This window comes from Crocodylus porosus, unplaced genomic scaffold (genome assembly GCF_001723895.1).
Source record: "Crocodylus porosus isolate Cpor-Errol unplaced genomic scaffold, CroPor_comp1, whole genome shotgun sequence".
Classification (NCBI taxonomy): domain Eukaryota; kingdom Metazoa; phylum Chordata; order Crocodylia; family Crocodylidae; genus Crocodylus; species Crocodylus porosus.
The window spans coordinates 58,335,773-58,358,499 of record NW_017728931.1 but is presented as its reverse complement, the minus strand read 5'-3'; the positions used below and the strand labels follow the sequence as shown (position 1 = coordinate 58,358,499).

Sequence of the window (22,727 nt, the reverse complement as noted above, 5' to 3'; positions counted from 1 at the left end):
CTCCCCCCTCCCCCAAGACTGCAGGGCTTCTCTGCTTGCTGGTAAGTTTTTGGGGTTTTTTTTTTACCTCCAGTGAGCCCACCAGAAGCACGGAGCCTACACTTTTTCACAAAGCCAGCCCAAATTTGCAGTTTCTGCAAAAATTGCATAATCGCATTTTCAGTAGGTCCCTGTAAATAACTGATCACTGTCATTTAACCCATGCTTCTGTCTTTACCTGAGAAGCAAGAGGTACATGAAATGCTTTATCTACTGTAATAAGAAAATTATTCCATAATTAATAACAGATCAACAGCCAAGAAAGAAATGGAGGGAGAACAAGTATTAAAACATTAAAAAAAAGAATAAAGTTCTCCTAAATTAGATCAGGCATCTATAGAAAAAGGTGCAACTAGTTAAGTTAATATGCCAAAAAAATACAGTGTAGTTGTATACTGCTCTGATGACATTACAAATTTTAAATACTTCTAGCCATTTACAAAAGACAAAAACCAAGCTTTTTAAATGTTAAATTTATTTTTTTCCAAAAATATGAAAATAAGCCCTATCTTAAAAGTCAGGATGAATAGTCTTCTATATATACACAAGTTTTGGAACCAGTAGCACTCACGTTGAAAAAGTTAGACTGAAAAGTCATTTTTAACACTTTGCATTAATCTTCAAACTATTTCTGATGATTCATACATTTAATAACCTGCAACGTAGTATTCCTCTGATAGAATTGTTCAAATTCATTCAAGTTTTTACTACTAATTGTATAGTCTTATAGGAAGGAAAGTTAAAACACTGTCCTAACCTACAGAAAATTACTTTGTTGTTTAATTAAGTTCCACTTAATGTGAAACAGCAGAGTATCTATCAGTTACTTAAATATCAAATTTCTCTTCACAAATACTGTGTCCGTGTTCTTCATAGTCCTCTCGAGTTACTACCATGTCTTCAAAATCGTCGTTTTCAGAAATCAACTTTCCACCTTCCCAAGAGTAAGTAATAGGGCTGAAAAGAAGACAAGACAATTTATCATAAAGGGTTAGTAAATAAATTTTGAATACTTCAAATTGTATAGAATTTTAACAGCAAATTGTTAAAATGACAGGTCTCCTCTTAGAAGAAAACAGCCATAGTTCTGAGTAAGATGTTAAACCAGGAGAGAGTCACAATCTGCTCATAATTCTCCCACAGGCTAGCCAGTCCATTTAGAAAGATGCAAGAAAGCCTGGCCAGCAGTATCCCTAAGGATTTTTTTTACTGGGTTTGAGAATTGTAGATCACTCACAGTAGTGAGGGTAAAAGTGACCAAACATGTTAACACTGAACTTCTAATGAAGATATTTGATTCCAACACTTGCATTCTCTCATCTCTAATACTGCAGCTTTCCAAGTGATTTTCAAAATGAGTCATTTAAAGAAGAAGTGAAGCACTATGAAGTTAGGCAAATTTTAATTAGAACTTGTTAAACTGCAGACAGAACTAAGTTTTTATTTAATCAAATATCCACATACAAACAGATGCATCACACATTTACTATAAATACTAAGGCTTCAGCTTAAGACTGTTCATTTCTTGACAGCAGGAATGTCAAGCTTATGGCCCCTAGGCCAGATAACTCACAGAACTGGGTCTTCCAGCCTACAGAGCTTCTCACAGGTCAGAGAACCCACCTCTACAGGGCAGATTCAGTTATCAGGGCTCATCATTACAGCATTAATCCTCACTGTTTCAGCCAGGCTCCAGAACCAGGGAGTAAGCACCACATCTGCTCTGGCAGCTGCAGGAATTAATATTACAGCTTGTGGGTTGTGTGGCTTGTGGGCCCAACAAATGTTGACATCCCTGCTGCTCTATAGACATCCCAATCAATTTGTTTTGGGGTTTTTGAGAGATCACACTTGATCTGAGTCTTCAAGAGGCGGAGAAGCGATGAGCCTTTTAATTTCCAGGCATATAAAATGAGCATTTACCTAGTTAATACTTACTTGGAAATGAGTCTTTAACACATCCTCCCTCCCCAATTTAGTATTCAATACTATATGGCTAATACTAATTATGCAAGCTTTGAGTCAGATAATATAAGACAGCAATTTAACTATAAGATTTAAAACACTGCCTTGAACCCAAGGTTTAACTCCCACTACTAGGATTGACTTAGTCTTTTACCCTCACAAGCTAGGTAAGAATTTCATAGCATATACCCTAACTGAATAGCCATACCTGAAAAATGGCAACATACTAATCTGGAGTATGTACCCGTCCAAACAATGCTCTTTAAATACACAGAATTTTAGATGACTGAGCCACCTGCATCAGCTATATAAATCTTCCCATAATACTTTTTAAAAAGGTAAAGGTCTGTCCTAGTGTATTTGTCCAAATTTCATACTTTTAATAACCTACAATATAGCACTCCTCTGGTAGAATGGAGCTTTTGTAATTCCTTCAAGTTTTTTAAAATAATTTTCACCACTGCTGTGTGCTTCCCTATATGGCTGCCACTCTCCAAACCTGGAAAAGTGACTACATGCCCAGTGACTTGGTGTGGCACACACTGTAATACTTTGAACTTCTTCAGATTCAGAGATGGCATATGCATTAGATTGTATGCTGACTCACTTGACTTCATCAGTGTTAGGAATTTACTATCATGAATATTTCACTGAAATTAACTGTTATGCAAATATACAAAATGAAGTTTTTATTGTGTCACATACAGGAGAGGCAGGTGGTATGGAAGCTTTTTAAGTCAACTAAAAACTGACTAGAATGATTTAAAAACACCCTTCTGGTCCAATTTTGGGCAACTTAAAGATATCAACTTAAGTTAAATGATAGCATATAAAAAGTGCCGCAGCTAAAGCATCTTTAAAAAAAAAAAAAATCACTAAAAGAATTCTATACAATACCAATTCTGTCAGAAGAGCCAGATATGAAAATAAATTCACTTAATAAATTGTTTAGGACTCACTTTTCTGGCAGAACAACAGAAACATCATAATCAGTTGGAGTCAGGCATCGAACTTCAGAGTATACTCGATCCCTGAAGCCTGGGATAAGAGTGTTTCCCCCAGTCAAAACAATATTCTTGAAGAAGTGAGGCTGCATTTCTTTAAAAAGAAAAAAAAAAAAAAAAAAAAAACACGTTTAAAAAGTTCTCTCCGATTTCTTTAATGCTTGTTCGCTCTGTTCTAAATATTATTAGAAGAGTGCTAGTGGTCACATTTAGAAATATAAGTATGGGTAACCAAATCTAGGCAATGTGCATCTGCAATGGCCGTACTCAGGACCATAAGAAAGTAGCACTGGAAAAGACCTCACAAGGCCATCTAGTCTACCCCCCTGCTTGAATGTTATCCTGTGCAGTGTGAGCATGATTAATCACACATTTTTAAAAAAGAAAAGTAAGTGGCGTCCTCTACTTGATGAGGTATTCAGGATTTGGAAAGGAAGGTGAGGAGGAAAAGAAGCGGATTTCATAAATACTAAATTTCCCAACCCAGTTTAAAGGAAAGAGTAGTTTATTCTTTATTTCTATGACTAATGTAGCTTCCTGGCTTCATGGGGGCAGCTGTGATGTGAAGCAGTGTACCCCAGAGCTGTCCAACTGCCACCTCTGGGCTGCATCAGGGCCTCCAAAAGATTAAAACTGTGGCCCCCAACTTCCCAGTCTCAATGCTGCTCCCATTCACTCTCCAGTTGCTGCTGCTGGAATCTCTGGGCTCCACTTCCCTCCTTCTGCTTCTGCTGTTCTGGAAGGTGGAGTGGGCCAGCATGCCAACGGGCTTCTGAGAACTCAGGGACCTTGCATGGCAGTGCCACTGCATTGTGGCAAGTGAGGCAGAGGGACCTATGCAGTGTTGAGAAGGCATGCAGACTGGGGACAGCATAGCCAGGGAGGAGTAGGAGAGGTGCAGTGTGATGGCATGTGATGCAATAACTAGTAAGTACACACAATTAAACACATTACACTTCAATCATAATGTGTAGTTCTGTAATGATTTGTATATCAATAAGCCTAGGCCTCTAAAAAATATTCCAATTTCAAGAACATATTTGAAAATAGTGTTAAATACCTTCAGGTAAATTCTGAATTGAATAAACAATGGCTTCAGGAATTCCCATTTCTTGAATGCCAATATCTGATGGGTGAAAGAGTATTTCTGGTACAGCAAATCTTTCATTTGTTAAACGAAGTATTTGTTCTCCAGTCTTGTATTTTCCACTTAAAATCATTTCTTCTCTTGGCTAAAATTAAACGAAACAAACATGAAAGACCATCTCCTTTAAAAGAAACGTAGTCAAACATGCTAGGACAGTGGTCAAAAACCATTTCTGGCAGCAGGCTAGAATGGCCCAGCTTGGGTCTAAAGCAGGCCAATGCTAGGCCCTGGCTGCTGCCACCTACCCAGCTTCAGCATGGCATAGGAAAGCTCCCCACCACCCAGCTTCATAGTGGCACAGTGTGGGCAAATCCCATCACTGAAGCCCCAGCTTCACAGGCTGGATTCAATGGCTCCTTGGGCCATAAGTTGCCAAGCTCTGTACTAGAATAATATTTTTATTTGATCTCATTGATTGATATTCGACTATTACAGCAATTTTGAAGGTAGGAACCTTCTACAATGGTCTTGTTTCCTGACAAACTTTTTTGAGAGGATATACGCTCCAAAATGCTCGTTTCCCCTTTAAGTTCAAAATGTAGAATTTTTACTAGGGTAAGGATTAGACAGTAGGATCAGCCTGAATACAACAGGAAACTTTGCCGATGACATGCTTTTGAAGGAGCTGCAACCCAACCTTCGCACTGATATCTGTAGTTTTGCCTAAGCAAAATTAACATACAGAAAAACCATGCAGAAATGGTAAGGGCCACTTTTGCATCAGTGTTAATAGGATCACAACAATTTGCTGTATGTAATCATGTAATCTTTTGGGGCTTCTTTTTAAAACAGGATTTTGGCTTTCTTGATTAGCTAGTTAAACCTAATTAAGACAGACTCAGGAGTCCAAGTTATTTAGCTGACTGGAAATTTTACCTCGCATCTCTAAATGATGCTACTAAGAAGTAGTTTCATGTAACCTTGAGCAGTGGCTCTCAACCTTTTTAGACTCAAGGCACCCCTCAGAAAGTTCCAGATCTTAAAATTTCCATTCTTCTTTTTTGCCTATAAAAAAAGAGAGAGCAATCTTTCTGTTGCAAAAAGGCCACAACTATGGATTTCTATTTGAAATTTCTGGGTTTATCTTGTGAATCATGTTTATAAATCTACATAGTGTGGCACCTTTGAAAGGATCTACAGGCAGCCCAGGCTGCTATAGCATCATGGTTAAGAATCACTGGCCTAGAGACTGGATGTGAGATTAAAAAATAAGATCTCTCTTCTAGACCATCTTTAAAATTCAAAAGCTAGCTAAGAGATATTATTAAGGCAAAAATGGTTAGAGAGCTGGTGAACATGACTTAGGAGGCTGAGGGAGCCTGGAGAAGAGAAGACTGAGAGGAGATTGAATAGCAGCCTTCAACTACCTGAAGGGGGGTTCCAAAGAGGATGGAGCTGGACTGTTCTCAGTGGTGGCAGATGACAGAACAAGGAGCAATGGTCTCAAGTTGCAGCAAGGGAAATTTAGGTTATATAGTAGCAAGAATTTTCTTATTAAGAGGGTAGTAAAGCACTGGAACAGGCTCCCTAGAGAGGTTGTGGAATCTCCATCCTTAGAGGTCTTTAAGAGTTGGGTAGACAAAGCCTTGGCTGGGATGATTTACTTGGGGATAATCATGCTTGGAGCAGGGGGGTTGGACTAGACCTCCTGAGGTCCCTTCCAACCCTAATTTTCTATGATTCTGTGATTAATTAAGCCTTGGAAACAATTTCCTTCGGTTGGGGCACACGCATGGAAATATTCAGCCTTGAAAGTGTAAGTAATAGAAGTCAAGGTGCTATAATGGAAAACAGCATTCAGTTCAATCCCAACATTCCAACAATGGCATGATCACCAAAAGACATTGCTTTTAGAAACAAAAACAAACAAAACCCACATAACACAACACCCCAGAAAAACTGCAGCAACCACACTTTAATTGATTTAAGTCAGTATTTGAGGTCCAAGCATTACCAGAACTTCACTAGGTCAGAAGTGAAAGCAGCTGAAAGTTACCAGGATCAGAACAGTGCATTATTGGCATCATTTGCTTCCCTTTGCTTTGGAAATATTAATTTGAAGTAAACATTTATAGGCATAGGTGCTATAATCAATAAACTTCAGGCAGAACTTAGCCTGAATAAGATGAACAGGAAAGTACACAACCATTGTCATTCTTAGATTGTACTTTTCATATACCTCTCGGGGTAGAGATATCAGGATTACTCATTAAAAAAATTAGAGCATAAAAGCAAACAAATCAGAATATAGCCAGCAAAGTTAGAAAAAACAAATGACATGCTGTACATTTTTCAGTGAAATAAGAAACATAGAAATAGAAATATAGCAATTCAGTTGTAATGCCATAGGTAGTGTTTTTCAAAATGTAGCATAAAGTTTTCCAAGAATATTAAAAACGACTTTGCAGACTCAAGTTACTAGGGGGACCTATACACATGCCTGACACATGATAATTAGTATGCATCAGAGCAGATTTGATTAATCAATCAAGTCTGCTGGAGCATGCTAATTAACATGCTTCTAGCAGCCTCAGTGTCTCATGTATTCAGGATCCCTGCCAGAGATGTGGGGCAGAAAATTTTTCAGTGCTTTATTTTTCTGTGGGAAATTTTCCATTTCTAAAAATTCATTGTTTCATAAAATTCATCAGTAACAATGGATGGATGCCAATACAATGTTAGGCAAGCTTGGCAGTTTCAAAGTTGTAATTAATGTTTTTCAGGTGATTATCCCTAGGAAGTGTGGGAGAGGGTACATACATGTTTTATTGATTTGTAAGCAGGAGGGTAAATACACTCACATAATAATCCAAGCCAAAAATCAAATTATGAATTCACCTAATTGGCTGTGCAGGTCAAATCAAAACTAAAGCATAGCAGATCATGCCCAGTTCTTTGGGTGTGCTAAAATTAGTGTGTCAACAGTTTTCAGTGCCTTCGGGTTTTTTTCTTAAATTTAAACAAACAACGTAAGGGAAGTACAAGCTATTGTGTTTTGTCTTTACATTTTTACAAGTATTCCAATAAAAAAAATTTATTTCCACATAAAACTTTGATTTTGTTTGAACATAACACATAAACCACATTAAGTGTGCTGTATTTCATTTTTTTCCTAATCAAATATTTCAGTTTAAATGCTACTGGAACCTAAAATTAACACGGGGGTACTTTTTTAGTGTTGTTTACTAAATATAAGTCAAACAGGCTAAATCAGATCACGCTCTATTTAGGGCACTGGAAAATTTTCCAATTCAAAGTTTCCCAGAAAACCCACATCTCTGAACCCCGCGTTTCAAAATGGAAGTGTGGGTGCTTTAATTAAAGCTCGTCAAACAAGCTTTAGTTAAAGTGCCCCCCACTGCCATTCTGAAGCACAGGACACTGAATACATGAGATACTGTGGGTGCTTTAATTAGAGCAGCTCCCAAGAAACGCCCTAAAAAGTGTCCCCTCCCATCCCAGAGCATGTGTAAAGATGCTCTACAACTATATGAAACTCAAGACTCTTTTATTGTTAGACACTAATTCTTAGTGCAGAAAGGGTTACCAATATAATCAAAAAAGAATTCCATCCCTCAACACCTTGCACTGAATTTTTAAACAAACATTGCTAAAAATATTCTAAAAACCCGATGTCTTAATTACCTTACAAAACCCTTTTTTAATTGTGCTGAAGTCTGGTAAAACATAGTCTATCATTACTGTATTTTCCTCTCCTTTCAACCTGGAAAAAACAAACAATATAACAGTTAAAATACATACCAAATTTTGGAGGCCTTACTCAGGCTGCTGCCAACAGGCTACCAGGCAATGCCCCCCACCCCCCCGAATCTGGTGCCAAATCTGGTGTGACCAGCCGCTTGGCACCCCCCGACCCCACTGTTGAATCCGCCACCAGCTTCCTCACGTCCCGGGGTGGGGCCCCACATAGGCCAATTTGCCCTGGGCCCCACACTCTGCTCGGGTCATCTCTGTTTGGAAGGATCAAATTTCTTGTTTAGAACATAAAATACATACTTAGCAATTTCCATGTCCTTGTAAAAATCCTGAGACACATAGCATACATCTTCTTTCACCTGATTAATTACATGCGTTTCATCCATAACATGGAGCTGCCTATAAAGATTACAGAGTTAGAAATCGTTTAATCCAAACATTGCTTATTTTTCTTCACTGTTCAGTTACCGTTGTTTTCAGATTGCAGAAAGTTGATGTTTTAACATAAGACATATATTAACTTACAAAAGCAGTTCTGATCGCTTGAAGGATATGAAGGGTCTTGTATTTTATATATGTAGTATGACAGGTAGATGCAGCTTAGTATCACTTGCAGTGTATTTCAATAAACAAAATTCCATTGGGAAATTATGACTGACACATCAAATTTGGATTAAAGACAGCATGAAAACACACATAAATTAATAAAAGTAATCTGACTTCTAGTTAGCTTTGACTCAAGGGGTCATTTGTTTACAGTTAGCTCATCCTTACCTGTAAGAGATGATCTCCTTTAGATGATTGGTTAAGAGCTTACCTCCAACATTAATCCTTAAAACAAGGAGAAAAAATATATATTGGTCAATCTTAAAACAGACAAAAAACACACCACTAAAGAAATACGTCCATTTACCTAATAATTGCCTCTTTCTTCTTTTTACTTCGGCAGTAGGGTACAATGTGTGTAAAGGAGTAGCCACTGTCCACAATGATACAACACAGCTCAGATGGATTATCCCGGAAATACCGATGTGCACTGAGAGCCCCAGCTGAAATATAAAAATAGCATCCCCATGTGAATATGAATGTACAATTTAGATTTGTATATAAAATACTATCCATCACATACTCTAAACAGATTTTTCTGATATGTCCAGACTCTTTCAACATTCACTGGTTTTTGACCACTTCTGTAACACTTTTCATTTCCAAAGAGCTTTACAAGTAAGGAACAGAGATGGTTAATAACCAAAATTCTACCTACCATTGCCAGTGTGGAACAAAATAGCAATTCTATTACAAAAACTCAAGCAAGAGAGGAGAGAAAGAAGTGTTTCAAAGGGAAGCGTACATTTTGAAAAACTTGTCAATGGGATGCATCCATTCAGAATTAAGTACATTTTCAGTTAGATGCAGTATTCAAATCTTTAGTCACCTCTCTCACCAATCTTAAAAAAAAAACTTGGAAAAAGTTTAAGAATTGTTAGCATCCTGTAGCAGGGCACTAGGGTGCCTGCTACTGATAACAGGAAATGGATTCAGCTGCCATTCATTAGGGCAGCAGGTGGCAGTTGACATGGGAACTAATTGGATCAGCTGACCGCCAGGGGGCGAGGCTTGGCCTTCATAAGCAGGGAAGGCTGAGGCCAGAGGCAGTTCTCTTCTGGCAGCTCAAGGAGCAAGAGCTCTGCTAGAGTAAGCAGGGCAGTGTTGTGCAGCAGCATGTGGATGTGGGGTGGAGAGGACCCTGACAGAGATGAGAGAAGGATAGCCAGGTTGGCTTAAAGATTCGTGTTATGGCCTAGGGGCCTTGTGTTTCTGTTTGGGGTGTTGTGATTATTACACTGAAGGACCAGGCGAGGCTGTAGGGGTGGAAGAGGCCTCAAGGGATCTCCCCAGTAAAGTAGGGGAGTTCCTGGCACCACGGAGGGTGCCGTGTTGTGGGGTTGTCCTGACCCCAGCCCATTAGGGCAACTTCGGGAAGAGTCCAGTAGGGCATGGGCCCAGGAAGGTGCGTTTAAGTAGTGGGGGGTCCTGACCCCAGCCCAGCAGGGGTATTACCAAGACAGGCCCCAATTGGGAAGAGCCCCAGTGGGGCAGGGCGCACGAGTGCGGGCATAGAGACCGTGGGGCGCAGGCCAGTACGCAAGTGGCTGCGGAACATAAGGGAGGCAGGCCCGAGTGGGGCACTGCCTGTGAGATACGAAGCCCCGAGAGGGGAATAAGCCCATTGGGAAGTCCAGGCTGGGTGAGAAGGGGCGCAGTCAGAGAGAGACACCCCAGGAGGGGGCGCGTATATTGAGTAGGCCCCGAGAGAGGACCAGCACAGGGACTAGAACCAAAGTCCCGGTATAGTAAGACCGGCCCCGTGCCAAGAAGGCAGCCTCCCATTGATAATACAAAGATCAAAGACGTGGCGGGCAAGATAGAGGGTGCATTCAAAGCCCAGGTTGGCACAGTAGGCAAGGGCACTAGGGGAGGTCACGGCACCCCTAGGGGCAGTCCTGCCACACATACTTAACTCTGAATACAAAAAGCATTTTCCTTTGACTTATTTCAATAATACAAATAATAGTATAGAGAACCAGAAATAGAAGAGAAATCACTAGCCACCAACTGAAATTGTGTGCCATTTTCTCATGAAAAATAATCTTTTTATAAGCATTCAAACCATTCTCTTCTTCTCCTTAAAAGAAAATGACTGGATTTCAACTTAACAAATTTCAAAAGGAGGATTTTAAGAGACTGCCTCGGGGAATTTGTGGGAGGGTATGTCTCATACAAATAGAAGAAAATACAGAATAAAACAAACTGAAAAGAGGTATGGTTCCCTCAGCCCCAAACTTTTAGTTAAAGGTCTTCAGGAAATGTGACTATTAACTTTGTCTCCCTTTAATTCTAACTTCACTGGTCTTAGTTGTTGCCAAACTGGATAAGGGCACAAACAGGGCATTAAAGGATGACAGGGCCATTGCCAAGAAACAAACTGCCTTCTTTACACCTGTCCTCACTGTGGAAGATGTTAGGGAGATTCACCTCACCAAGTCTACTCCTCTCTCTAGGAACAAGACAATGGAACTTAATAACTGAGGTTTCAATAGATGAGGTCGTACAGTAAGTTGATAAACTAAACAGCAGCACAACACCAGGACCTGATGGCATTCATCCTAGAATCCTCCTCCTGAAGGAGCTCAAACTGGAAATTGCTGAACTCAGGTTGCATATTGCAGTTCGATTGCTAAACACAGCCTTGGTACCAGAGGACTGGAAGGGTGCCCTTGTGACACCCATATTTTATAAAGACTCCAAAGGGGACCCAGGGAACTGAACTATCAGCCAGCATGTTTAACTTCTGTTCCTGGAAGACCGGTAAAGACAAATTGTTCAGAACATGGATGAACATAACTTGCTGGGGGGTGCGGGGGGAACCAACATGGTTTTGTCTCACTGACCTACTAGAGTTCTCTGAAGGTGTCAAAATGCAGGTGGGTCAGGGCAATCCAGTTGACACAGTATATCTGGACTTCAAAATTGGTCCCTCAAAACTCTTAATTAAGTTAGGTAGTCATAGGATTACAGGAAAGGGAATTCATTTATGAATTCAAAATTGTCTTAATAGAAAACAAAATCAGTCTAATGGTCAGTTTTCAGGATGGAATTACGTAAAGGGTGGGATCCCCAAGGGAATGTGTGTTAGGGCCAGCGCTGTTTAATATCTTCATAAGTGGTCAGGAAAAGAGGATGAGTAGAAACATAGCCAAATTTGTAGATGAGACAAAATTATTTAAAGAGGTAAAGACCAAGGCAGATTGTGAGGAAGGATAACCCAAATTATACCTAAATTATGATGGGCTCTACATTAGCCATAACCACTAGGCATGTGCAAAGCAGCTAGTATTTGCTTCAGGTTCAACCGAATCAATTTGGCCAAATCTAATTCAGAGATTCAGCTGCTGCTGAATCTCCGAATCAAACAGGCTGTCCCCCCTGCCTGCTCTCCCATCCCCATCAATGGCTGCCCCACCTAACCCCAACGTATGGGTGCTTAAAAAAAAAAAAAGACCTGGGGTCAGACAAGGCCTGCCAAGCCTGATGTGCCTGCCAGACGAGGGGGGCAATCCCCACTGCCCCCCACAGCCAGTGAGCTCGTGGCTTTTATTTTAAAGCCCCGGAATGCTGGGGCTGGGCAGGGCAGCCATTAACAGGGCTGGGAAAGCAGGTGGGGTGCTCACGGGGGCTGGGGGAACAGGCAGGGGATGAGGCATGGCAGGGGTCCCCCCATGGTCCCAACCCCCTACTTACCAGCATGGAGCCTGGGTCCAGCTCCTTGCTGCAGCAAGTGGAGACTGCCTGAATTGCCAAATCTCTGAATCAATTCAGACCTTTTTATTGATCTCCCAATTTGATTTGGATTTGGAGATTCAGCTGCCAAATCAGGCCAAAGCTCCTCCTATCAAGTCAGCAACCGAAGCTTTGCACAGCCCTAATAACCACACAGGAAAGATATGGGAGTCATTGTGAACAGATAGCTAAAAACATCAACTCAATGCTCAACTATTGTCAAAGGGGCGAACAAAATGTTAGGAATTATTAAGTAAGGAATTTTAAACAAAGCAATGCATCATGCCCCTTCATAAATCCACACTTTGAATATTGTGCCCACACCTCAAAAAGATGATAGAAAAACTAGAAAGCGTACAGGGAAGGGCAACAAGAATGATTGGTGATACAGAGGGGCTTCCATATGAGAAGAGACTACAGAAGCTAGGCCTATTCAGCTTAGAAAAGAGAAGCTTGAGGGGGACATAAGTGTTTACAAAATACTAAATGGTGAAGAAAAGGTAAATATGGATTTATATTGTGAAAGATAGTAAATAATAAGAACTAGGGGTCACAAAATGAAACTAGAAAAAATAAGTCTAGAACTAACAAAAGGAAGTTCTTTTTCACACGGTGTCTATAATGCGTGGAACTCATTGCCACAAGATGTTGTGGAAGCCAATTGTTTAATCAGATTCAAAAAGGGATTGGATAAATTCTTTGAGGAAAGGTGCATCAGTGGATATTGAGCATGGGGAGTTAGGGTCACAGCCTCTGAATCAGAACTTCCTGGACCTGAAACACTGCAGGCTGCAAGTGAGAGAGGAACAGTGGAAAAAACCCTGGTTGTACCCTGTTCATTATCCCTTTCAGCACCCACTCTCTGCCACTGTGTGGCACAGGACACTAGGCAAAATGGATGTATTGTCAGACCCAGTAAATGGCAGTTCTTATATTCAGAAACTCCACTCTAAACAAGAAGCTGTGGGTACGAACAGGAATTTTGGGAGACGGAGCAGTATAGGCATTCAGCTTTTAGCCACCCCCTCTCCCCTGCTCCCCCAAACTGGGGTGACCCCTCTAATAGACTACTTTGGGTATTCTGTATAAACATTAACAAGCTCAAGTGAATTAAAAAGAGGCTTTAAAAGACACCATCGAACAGCATATCATAAACTACTGTAACCCTTGAGAAGAAGTGTCTTTTAAAAGATTTTCATTAGTACAGATTATGCAAGAGTATTTTCCAAAAAGAAAATGGAGGGCCTAATTCTACCTCATTCCGGTTACTGAAAGCAAGATCAGCTTTGCTGTGCCCCAGATGTCAAATACACCATTTACAGTATGTTACAAAGGCTATGATCCTTTCTCCATACAAACATATTAAGACATTTGCCCAGTTTGCTTTTCAATTTTTTAAATCCTTTCCAAAACAAAGAGAACTGTGAACATAAGATATCCCTCAGGACCCTCAGAGCAGGTACTGTATTGCAGATTATTCTTTGGACAAGTCATATTATCACTATTTTCAGGTACTCCATAGGTTGTACTGCATCTAACTAAGGAACAAGTTATGAATGAGCCTCTCAAATATAACCACATCCAAAAAGGCATGTACATGCAACCTCTGTGCTAGATCTGGGAATGCCAATATGAAGTGCATCCCACCTACTCCTGCTCCACAACCTATACATTCCAGAAATTGGGCAATGTAGATTGGGCAATGGAGCTGCTTTGAAAGTGTGCTAATAAGCATGCCCAAGAGACAGCCTAAAAGCGCACCTGGACAAATATTCCACACTGTTATAAGGTGGCTAACATTTCCTTATTTTCAGAGACTGATGAATGCAGAATGGGAACAGATCGACAGGATGTTCTTTAGAGTAGTGCTCTCAGGCATTAAACAGTGTTTAAAATGTGACTATGAAATCTCTGATACCTGTCAGCAGAAACTAACCCAGTCTTGACAGAGAATGGAGATTTAAAACAAAGCATGTTTGTCGCATTGATTATTTCCCTGTTGCTCCTCACATTTTTTGTTGTTACATACCTAGATCTTCTATGGAGCTATAAATAAACAGTAAGTGTAGGAAAAACATTAGGTGTGTATATATATATATATATATATATATATACACACACACACACACACACACACACACACAATCTAATCCAGGTTTGGAATGGAATACTGGAAAGTGCCTTGCTCCTCAAGAGTCAGGAAAACAAATGAAGTCCATTCCTTAACACACAGGTTAGGTTTGAGCACATTAAAGCAAAACATCAGCTCACCGTTTACTCTAAGAACCGCTTGGAACTGATATTCTTCAAATAAGATTTCATTCATAGATTCTTGAATTGAACCAAAGTTAAAATAAGGTTCAGTAATAATAATATTGGTATCTACAAAGTCCACCTATAAGGAGGGGAAAAAAGGCAATTTTAAGAATCATATTCTCAATATTCTTTTTAGAAGAGTGAGTGAGGTCGCACTTCAGTAATGAACAGCATTCCCACCAGCTACATCTATATGGAGTTCAGTTCAGAGGTGAGAACGTTTTATTTTTTTAAACAAACTATATATAAAATTGTCACTGCTGTATCACGCATGTTAAAAATTCACAGCACCCCTTAGTGTCCCCATTTTAATGCTGTATCCCTTAATAAAAAAAAAAGCTCTCTCTTTATGCATCTTAAAGCAACACTTCAATGAGAAAATAGAAAGGAAAAAAAAACCCAAAAACCTTATAAAAAGAAGCTTCCTGTTAATTCTATTAACTAAAAAAAATCTTTCTTCAAAACCCAAACATTTGCATTGAGGCATGTTTTCACTAGTCACCTTAAGTGATATCTTGACCCCAATGAAATCAACGACAAAATTCCTTCCAACTTCGGCAAGGCCAAAATTTCAGCAGCAGATTTTCTTCAGATATTCAGATCTCAGACTAAGAAGGGTTTTCACAATGTTTGGCCACTAAAGGAGGTAGACCACAGAGATCACCAATTCCTTTCTTCTGAGGTCACTCTTCAAAACAGTTAGGTTCAGACTTTCCCTAATATGGTGTATCCTGACACAACCTAATAGCTTAAAACCAGCCCAACTTTACCTAAATATATACAAAAATATCTTGATGAGATACTTTGACTCATTAGCCTCCCTTAGGTCTTACAAAGAACTGCTTTACAAGCTGTAACAGCAAGAAACCTTCAAAATAAAGGCTAGAAGCTTCAATGCTCTCTAAGGCAAGAGGAATTAGATTTGGCATTGTTACATTAATTTATTATAAAAATGAGAAATTCATGGATAGAAGAGACAACCTGATCTCACAAGACTATAACTGTCAGGTAATGTCACCCCTACTTGCACTTCAGCCACTGTCTTTCACTTCCCCATGCTCTCAATAATAACACCAGTCACTGCAAACAAATTCATGAAGACAATCAAGTGTTTTTATGAACGGAAGCCCTAAACTTGCAAACCCTTGCATGTATGTTTATCCCAGGTGAATGTTCCCACTGAAGTCAGCAGAGACACTCCATTTGCAGAATTACAACCTGAGGAACTACTACAAAGCTTGAATTAATACCTTTTCCAATATTCTAAACATCATGGATTTTGAAAGAAAGTTCAACAGATATTGCAATCTGAAAAGGTGAATTTGCCAAATGGTTCAGATTACTTTGAATCGGCATTTAGAATACACAACTATTTACAAGTTCTATTACCTGATACATTTCCTTTCCAAAAAGGTAATCCCAAACCTGTCTCTGGACATCCCAGTTTACCAAGTAACCCTATAAGTTTGAAGAAAAAGGAAAAAGACGACAGCATTATATAGCATATACAACTTATATTTACTGACTTAACGTTTTTACATGTTCAGGCCTCCAACACTGGTTTTTATAGGCATATGTAGCCTGATGAAACTTGGAAATGAGAGATTCTTCATTAAGATTATTGAAATCCTTCCAGTCCTATTTAAAATGTTAAGCATATACAAGAGGAAGGAGGGAACACCCCCCCAAAGATAACTAATAGTATCACTGTGGTATTCCCCAGAAATCAATGGATAATAGCAGGTATCATACTGCAAATCATGCTTCCTACATAAATAACATTTGGTAGAAGGTTATAGAAGCTACATTTCATGCTTTGTATCGAAACGTCACATTGCTATACTTGATTCTTATTTTAAACAGTGTTTACATTGCTCAAAAAAAAAAACCCCAAAACGCTCCATACCACAAGACCAAACAATTTATTCCTTAAAGCACCACAGACCCACAACAGACTACAATGGTGAAACTACACAACTGATCTCACATGACCTTCTGAAAAGGGAGGATGTAAAAAAGCCCAGAGGGATCTTTAATTTCGTCCAACTGATTGGCAGTGAAAGTCTTCAGGCGGGCCGTCTTTGACCGGAACTGGCAGTTGGGAATCACGCTGAAACAGCAAAAAAATAAAATAAATGCAGACTGTTTAACCAGTATCCAAGTTGTAGCCCTGTTGATCTAGAAGTAAAAGGAATCAGAACTCACGATAGGCGATATCTTTTATTAAACCACCTAGATTTTTGCAGAAAGATTCCTTTAATTGCAAGCTTTCAGGCACAAGCACCCTTCTTCAGGCATCAGAGAAAAGACAATTAAGCTAGGCATTGCAGCAGCTGGCCTGACAGCACTTCTCCCTTGAGAATGAACTCTAGCACCTTTTGGCCTCCCTGATGTTTCCACCAGCAGGTGCTGCAGGAATCCTCCACTTCCCCCTTGCTGCGGCACCACCAGGCCCATCCTGCTCGCTCTGCAGGGACCAACACACCCCTCCTTCCGGGGCCAAGCCAAACGTGGCTCTGGCTGCCCCCTCCACAGCCAGACAGTCGAGTGCGGGGAGCCCTGCAGGTGGTGCTGCCCGGCCCGCGGCCGCCTGTGAGCGGTGTTCCGGGGCGCTCACCTCACGCGGTCGTGGCTGTAGCCGATCTTGGCATTGTAGGCGCCGTTATCCAGCACCAGCGTCGCCATGCTGTCTCCGGCTCCGCCCCCTCCCGCCACTTCCGGTCTTTGCTCCCCAGCGGTTACCATAGAGCTGAAGCTTCGCGCGCGCTGCATGGTAGGAAACCGGAGCCTTCCCGGTACAACTGCGAGCCTCGCTGGCTCCAGGGCGCGTGCGCCGCGGCTGGGGGCAGAAGCTGCGGCTCTGCGGCGCTGTAGCAGCCCCTGGCGGCCGTGCTGCGCCTCGCCTCGGCGTCGGACGCGCCCGGTGTGCATGTGCCTGCGGACCTGCCGGGGCCTTTCTGCGTGCTTTGCAGCTAGGAGTTAACAACAAGTGAAAACTTTACAAGAAGTTGAACACTACGAGCTGGCGTTTGCCAAGAGCTGCCTCCAGTCTAAGGAGGGAGCGCCTGGGGGCTAAAAAAAAAAGGTTGATCACCACTGCTTTAAGGGAAAAACCCCACTCAAAATAAGCAGCACTGACCTTTGACAAATAAAGAAGAGCTGCCAAGAGAGGGACGGGTTTGCACTGCTTTTGCTTGGTTTCCTTCTTGGGAATAAAGAATGTGTAAAAAGTTAATTTCACTTTCTTGGTTTTTACCATAGGAACTCAAGTCCTGTGCCTTCTGAAGGCTGACATGGGAATCAAATCCACACCAAGGGGCAAAGATTGGAGTGGCTGGGGAAGGGCCTTTGTGTTTAATGTCCTGCTTGTTGTTTTGTTAAGATCTGTTTCACTCCAATACCTGACTAACATCTAGTTAGGATTCAATATATTTGACATTCCTGAGAAGCTACCCAGGAAAACCAGGGAAGATCAGTCTTGACTTGTTGGATGAGAAAAAGTTTCACTATTGGTGCTCTGTTTAAAAAAAAATAGTGTATCTCCCAGAATTCAGGTCTTTTTATATGATCACAAAGTACTTGTATGTCCTGTTTTGCTTGAGGGGAAATCTTATTCATGCTATTCTGTGAAATTTTCCTCTTTACAATTGGTGGGAATCCTGCCGTTGATGACAGTGAAAATAAGATAGATCCCCCTGTGCCTTCACACTTTACAGGAAACTTAAAGCCATCCAAGCTTGTTCCATCAGTGCTACATATATAGCGTTATTCTCTTAGCCTTTTGCTGTCTGGACTAATCCTCCCAACGTTGTCAGCATCCAGTGCAGAATAGGAAATGTACAGTTAAGTAGCATGAACCTGCATTTGGGAACGCAGTCTTTGGCACATAATGTAAATGTGCGATTTTAAATGAGCTGCAGATTCCAAAAAGTTGACCATTTTCATTTTGTGAAAGTTTGTTTTCTATACACTCATCTATTTCATTTTTCCCTCAATTGCCTGTGTATGTCAAACTAATAATTACAGCTCTTAGCACGAGTTCGTATTTCCTAATGCAGGGGTTTTCAACCTTTTTTAAGAAGTGTACTCCTTCTCATGGTGGCGGCTGGAGGCAGAGCAGGGGTGGTGGCTTGTATATGGCAGCCACTGCCACCACCTACCACACGCTCCTTTGCCACGGCCATTCGCATGTGCCATGCGCCTCCACCAGCTGCTGACAAGCCTCACACCCAGCCAATTATGTGCCGCCTGTCAGTAGCCTGCAAAGCCACGTGCGCAACCAGCCGTGGGAAAGCATGGGGTGGTGGATGGTGGTGAGGGCCACCGCATGTGAGCTTCTCCTGCTCTCCTCCGTCCCCCCGCATCCAGTCAGCTGGCAGGCAGCACCTGTGCGGCTCACAGAGGGACACCGCTGCCCTTTCCCCCCTGGCCCTGCTCCTGGGCAGCGGTGTTCTGTCCTTTCCTGCCCACGCGTACCATACCCCTATGACCTTTCCAAGTACCCCTAAGGTTACACATACCCCCAGTTGACAACCCCTGTCCTAATGCTTTCTACCAGGGGAATCATTAGATGTTATGCCACATTGATTTCTTGCTCTTTCCCCTGCCACAGAGGGGAACATATGATTCAGAAGAAGTAAGTATACTATTAATGATATATTGAAGTGACACAGGAGTGTCACGACTGCTCCTAGTTACAGGCACACCTACAACATTAAATCCTCAAGTGCCTTCCAGAACAGGCCAGGTATATATTAGAACCTTCTGCCATTTTAAGAACATGAATTATAGATCAGGAAAAAACCCTAAGGCTAAATCCACAAATGATAGTTTTCTTTCTACAAGCCAAGATTTTCTTCATGCATTCTGCTGCCAAATCCATTTTTAGACCAATCCTCTTTACGGGCTTGTCAGTGCTTTAATGACAGCAGCTATAATCTTCGCTCTTCTGGATTTACTTTTTGGTTCTTGAAGGTAGGTCACTATAATTCTTAGCAGTTCTGGATCAAAAGTTTCTGGGTTCTTTAGTTAATAGTGAATATAGGGCGTATAAAATGCTGGCCTGTCACTTTACATGCTTCTGAACTGTCAAAATAGTATTTGTTATCAAAATTAGTATAGCCTTACAGCTTTGTTTATAGGAAGCTCCCTTTACCTCCTCTCAAAGCTCAGATCAGGCAATATCTAGCATCAGACATAGATATTAAGTAGCACTATTTAACTCAAACTTAAATAGATGCTCTTTTTTTTAGGAACTAGGAAAATGTAGTCAGGATTTGTTCAATAATTTCACCAGAACACATTCGTCTACATTTTCTAAATCTCTGAAAGTCAAATAAAATATTACTATTACTAATTAAAGGGTATGTATATATATGGACACAATATGACATGATAACCTAATTATTTTAATTGATGCAGGCTCTGCCAAAGACAATAATCTGGGAAGAATAAGCAAATTATGAAAGAAATAAATGTAACTCTCAAATGGTTATACCATAACAATTATTTATATATTTAAACATAACTGTAGTAGATGACTAATGGAACATTTGTTTCTAATTGAGAAAATGGATCTTAAAAATAGGAGTCATCAGCCATCCCTCGATACAAGCAAGATGTCTGCCAGGGGGATTACTGGTGAGTTTTAAGGTAGTTGGGGAGTCTAATTTGTGCTCTGCAAGTTTTTTCCACAGAGATTACAAGTGGTATCTTGCGGGGTGGGGGAGAGACACACAACAGACTGTTGGATAGGATGTTGTGTGCTTTCCTTCTTCCTCTGCCATTTCTCAGCTTCCTGAGCAAGATGGTTCTCTCTGAAGCAGGCTGTAGCTTGATGTATGGTGCAGTGTCATTGAGACCTGTTACCAGCCAGCCTTTTCCAATGTGTATGGTTGATACCACCCTTCTTACATATGCTTTCAAGGTGTCCTTGTAGCACTTTCTCCATCCTCTACGAGCATGGATGACGTGTGCTTCTGGAGGCTGGAGGGGCACAGCGACTGCCCGCAGGCGGCAGTGCCATGGCAGCAGCGAGTGGTGAGCTCCCGCAGGCAGCCTCGCTGGTGTCAGCAGTAGGCCGAGTGGTAAACTCCTGCAGACGGCTGTGGTGGTGTTGGCGGCGGGGAAGAGTGGCAAGCACCGACTGGTGGTCAGCAACTGCCCACAGACACCACTGGCGGCGTCAGCAGTGAGGGAGGGGAGATGGTGAGTGGCAACTGCTCACATGCGCCGCCAGCAGCATCGGCGGTACTTTTCTCAGGGGGTGCACTGCCAATCTCAAGGGGTGCATGTGCACCCATGTGCACCCCTTACGCATTGCCAACATCCTCAGGTCCTCTTACCATGATTAAATTGAAAGAAGAGGACTTGCTTTGGGAAGTGAGCATCAGCCATCTGCACACAGTGGCCAGCCCAGCTGAGTTGATGGTTCATGATCTTTGTCTCAATGCTGGTCATGTTAGGTGCAGAGAGGATGCTGGTGTTGGGTGCAGTGGTCTTTCCATCTAATGCAAAGGATCTACCTGAGGCTGAGGGAACCATTCCAGGTACTTAAAATGGCTTTGATATGTCACACCCACAGAAGACATGGGGAGCAGAGATGAATGAACCACACAGTTCCTTCTCACTTTGAAGACCTATTGGCGCAATGCCCTTGCTGTTACATGAATCAGTCCCTAAGTATGTGAAAAAATTCAATCAAAAATATCTATTTCTGGCATCATTTCCTATTTCTTTATATATATCCACTGCTACAAACCTGGAGCTTCTTTCAAATGCTTTAACATATTCTGGAGTCTTTCAGAGCATGTTTTTAATGTATTATTATGTTTTAAAAGTAATAAATATTAGGGCTGTGTGAAACAGCACCATGAGGTTTCGACAGAACCATGCTTCGTATCGAATTTCATTTTGATTCAAAACAGCTGTTCCGTTTTGCTTTGTCGAAGCTGTGAGGCTGTTTCAAGGGCCAGGGAATCATCCCTGCTGACAGGGATGGATGGGTGCTGGATCAGGCTGGGGATGGGGAGTCAGCCCAGCTAGACTGACTTCCATCCCTAGTGCTATGGTTAAAACATTTGGACTTTCAAAAGGTTTTGACTAGCTTCATTTTGTTTCGAAGCCCTTTGTTTCGTTTTGATTTTGCTGTTTTGACTTTGAAATGCATCGAAACAGTGTCAGAACAAAATGGCCAGCAAAATTTCACGCAGCCCTAATAAATATAGTGTTTTGAGTTGTAATAAAGTAGAGCTTTGCATTTGTAGACTATTTATAGTGGTGCCATCAGCGGTTGTACTTTAAAAACTTGCCAGCTTGGTATCTCCTGTTGACTGTTGTCCAGCCCAAAAGCTTGCCAAAAACCATCTATCCAACGATTTCGTTGGTCCTGTGAAAGACATTCCATCTACCCAAAGAAGCTTGTTATCCAAGGAGGTAAGCCAGCTCATCACTGTGATTCTTCAGTGTGCCTTTGTGGGGGGGCAGAAGCCCTGACGATAGAAAAATGGGCTGCTGCCAGACTCAATCTTTTGGGAGCTCCCTTGGGGTAGTCTTAGGGGGCCGTTTTGGGGATTTGCCTCAGACCGAGCAGGCAGGCTTCCAGAGAGCAGGTGCCGTTGAAGGACAGAGGGCAAACATTACGGGAGGGGTACTGAAAGCGGGCAAAAGCCTCGGGAGGGCGCAGCGGGGAAGAAGCAGCGCTGAGGAAACCGGTGCGCTGCCCGCCGGGCCGTGTTGCCGCCAGATCCAGCAGCAGGGAGGCGTTAGCAATGCCCGGCACCTGCTCCGGGGCGCTGCAGCGGCGCCGCAAAGCTCGGCCAGGCGCTGTGCGCCGCGGGGAGGGGTCGGGCTGCCTGCGCTGTCTCCGCCCCGCCGTCACTAGGCGATAGTGCAGCCAAGATGGCGGTGGGCGCGGAGCGAGGGGCGCGCGGAGGCAACCCCGCTCCCTGCCCTGCGCGGGATCCGTGACGCGGCGGGATGAGCTGGCGCCGCGGCTCCGCCCGGGGCCCTTGAGGCGGCGGGCCGGGCCGGGCCGGGAGGGCGCGCGGGCCATGGCGGGCATCATCAAGAAGCAGATCCTCAAGCACCTCTCCAGGTCGGTGCGGTGGCGGCGGCCCCGCGGGAGGGGGGCCCTCGTCCCCCCGGGGTTCAGCCGAGCCGCGGCGGCGTCCTGGGGAGCTGCCGCGGCTGCTTGGCGC

General features: G+C 42.3%; 2 protein-coding genes across 2 annotated transcripts in view; one reads left to right on the top strand and one right to left on the bottom strand.

Annotated features, from left to right (window-relative positions):
• Positions 1-497: 497 nt before the first annotated feature.
• ACTR6 (ARP6 actin-related protein 6 homolog) lies at positions 498-17,250 on the bottom strand. Its single transcript, XM_019545124.1, has 11 exons — positions 17,147-17,250; positions 16,522-16,639; positions 15,919-15,987; positions 14,485-14,608; positions 8,786-8,921; positions 8,647-8,703; positions 8,173-8,271; positions 7,801-7,879; positions 4,069-4,240; positions 2,964-3,102; positions 498-996 (listed from the first exon to the last, which is right to left on the bottom strand). Exons 1-11 carry the CDS (start codon positions 17,212-17,214, stop codon positions 867-869), a joined length of 1,191 nt encoding a protein of 396 aa, XP_019400669.1. The 5' UTR covers positions 17,215-17,250; the 3' UTR covers positions 498-866.
• A 5,186-nt stretch (positions 17,251-22,436) lies between these two features.
• The window catches only part of UHRF1BP1L (UHRF1 binding protein 1 like), an 80,481-nt gene continuing 80,190 nt past the window's right edge, over positions 22,437-22,727 (top strand). The window contains 1 exon segment of the mRNA XM_019545123.1: positions 22,437-22,624. Coding sequence (XP_019400668.1) covers positions 22,581-22,624 — 44 coding nt within the window. The 5' untranslated portion in view covers positions 22,437-22,580.

What these genes read in the sequence shown, in the direction of transcription:
- ACTR6 (XM_019545124.1), bottom strand. Translation starts at nt 17,214, where the DNA reads ATGGCGACGCTGGTGCTGGATAACGGCGCCTACAATGCCAAGATCGGC. An exon ending in AAGGACATGGAAATTGCTAA is followed by an intron (nt 7,880 to 8,172) that starts GTATGTATTTTA and finishes TGTTTTTTCCAG; the next exon opens with GTTGAAAGGAGAGGAAAATA. An exon ending in TCTGTTGTTCTGCCAGAAAA is followed by an intron (nt 997 to 2,963) that starts GTGAGTCCTAAA and finishes TCTTCTTTTCAG; the next exon opens with CCCTATTACTTACTCTTGGG.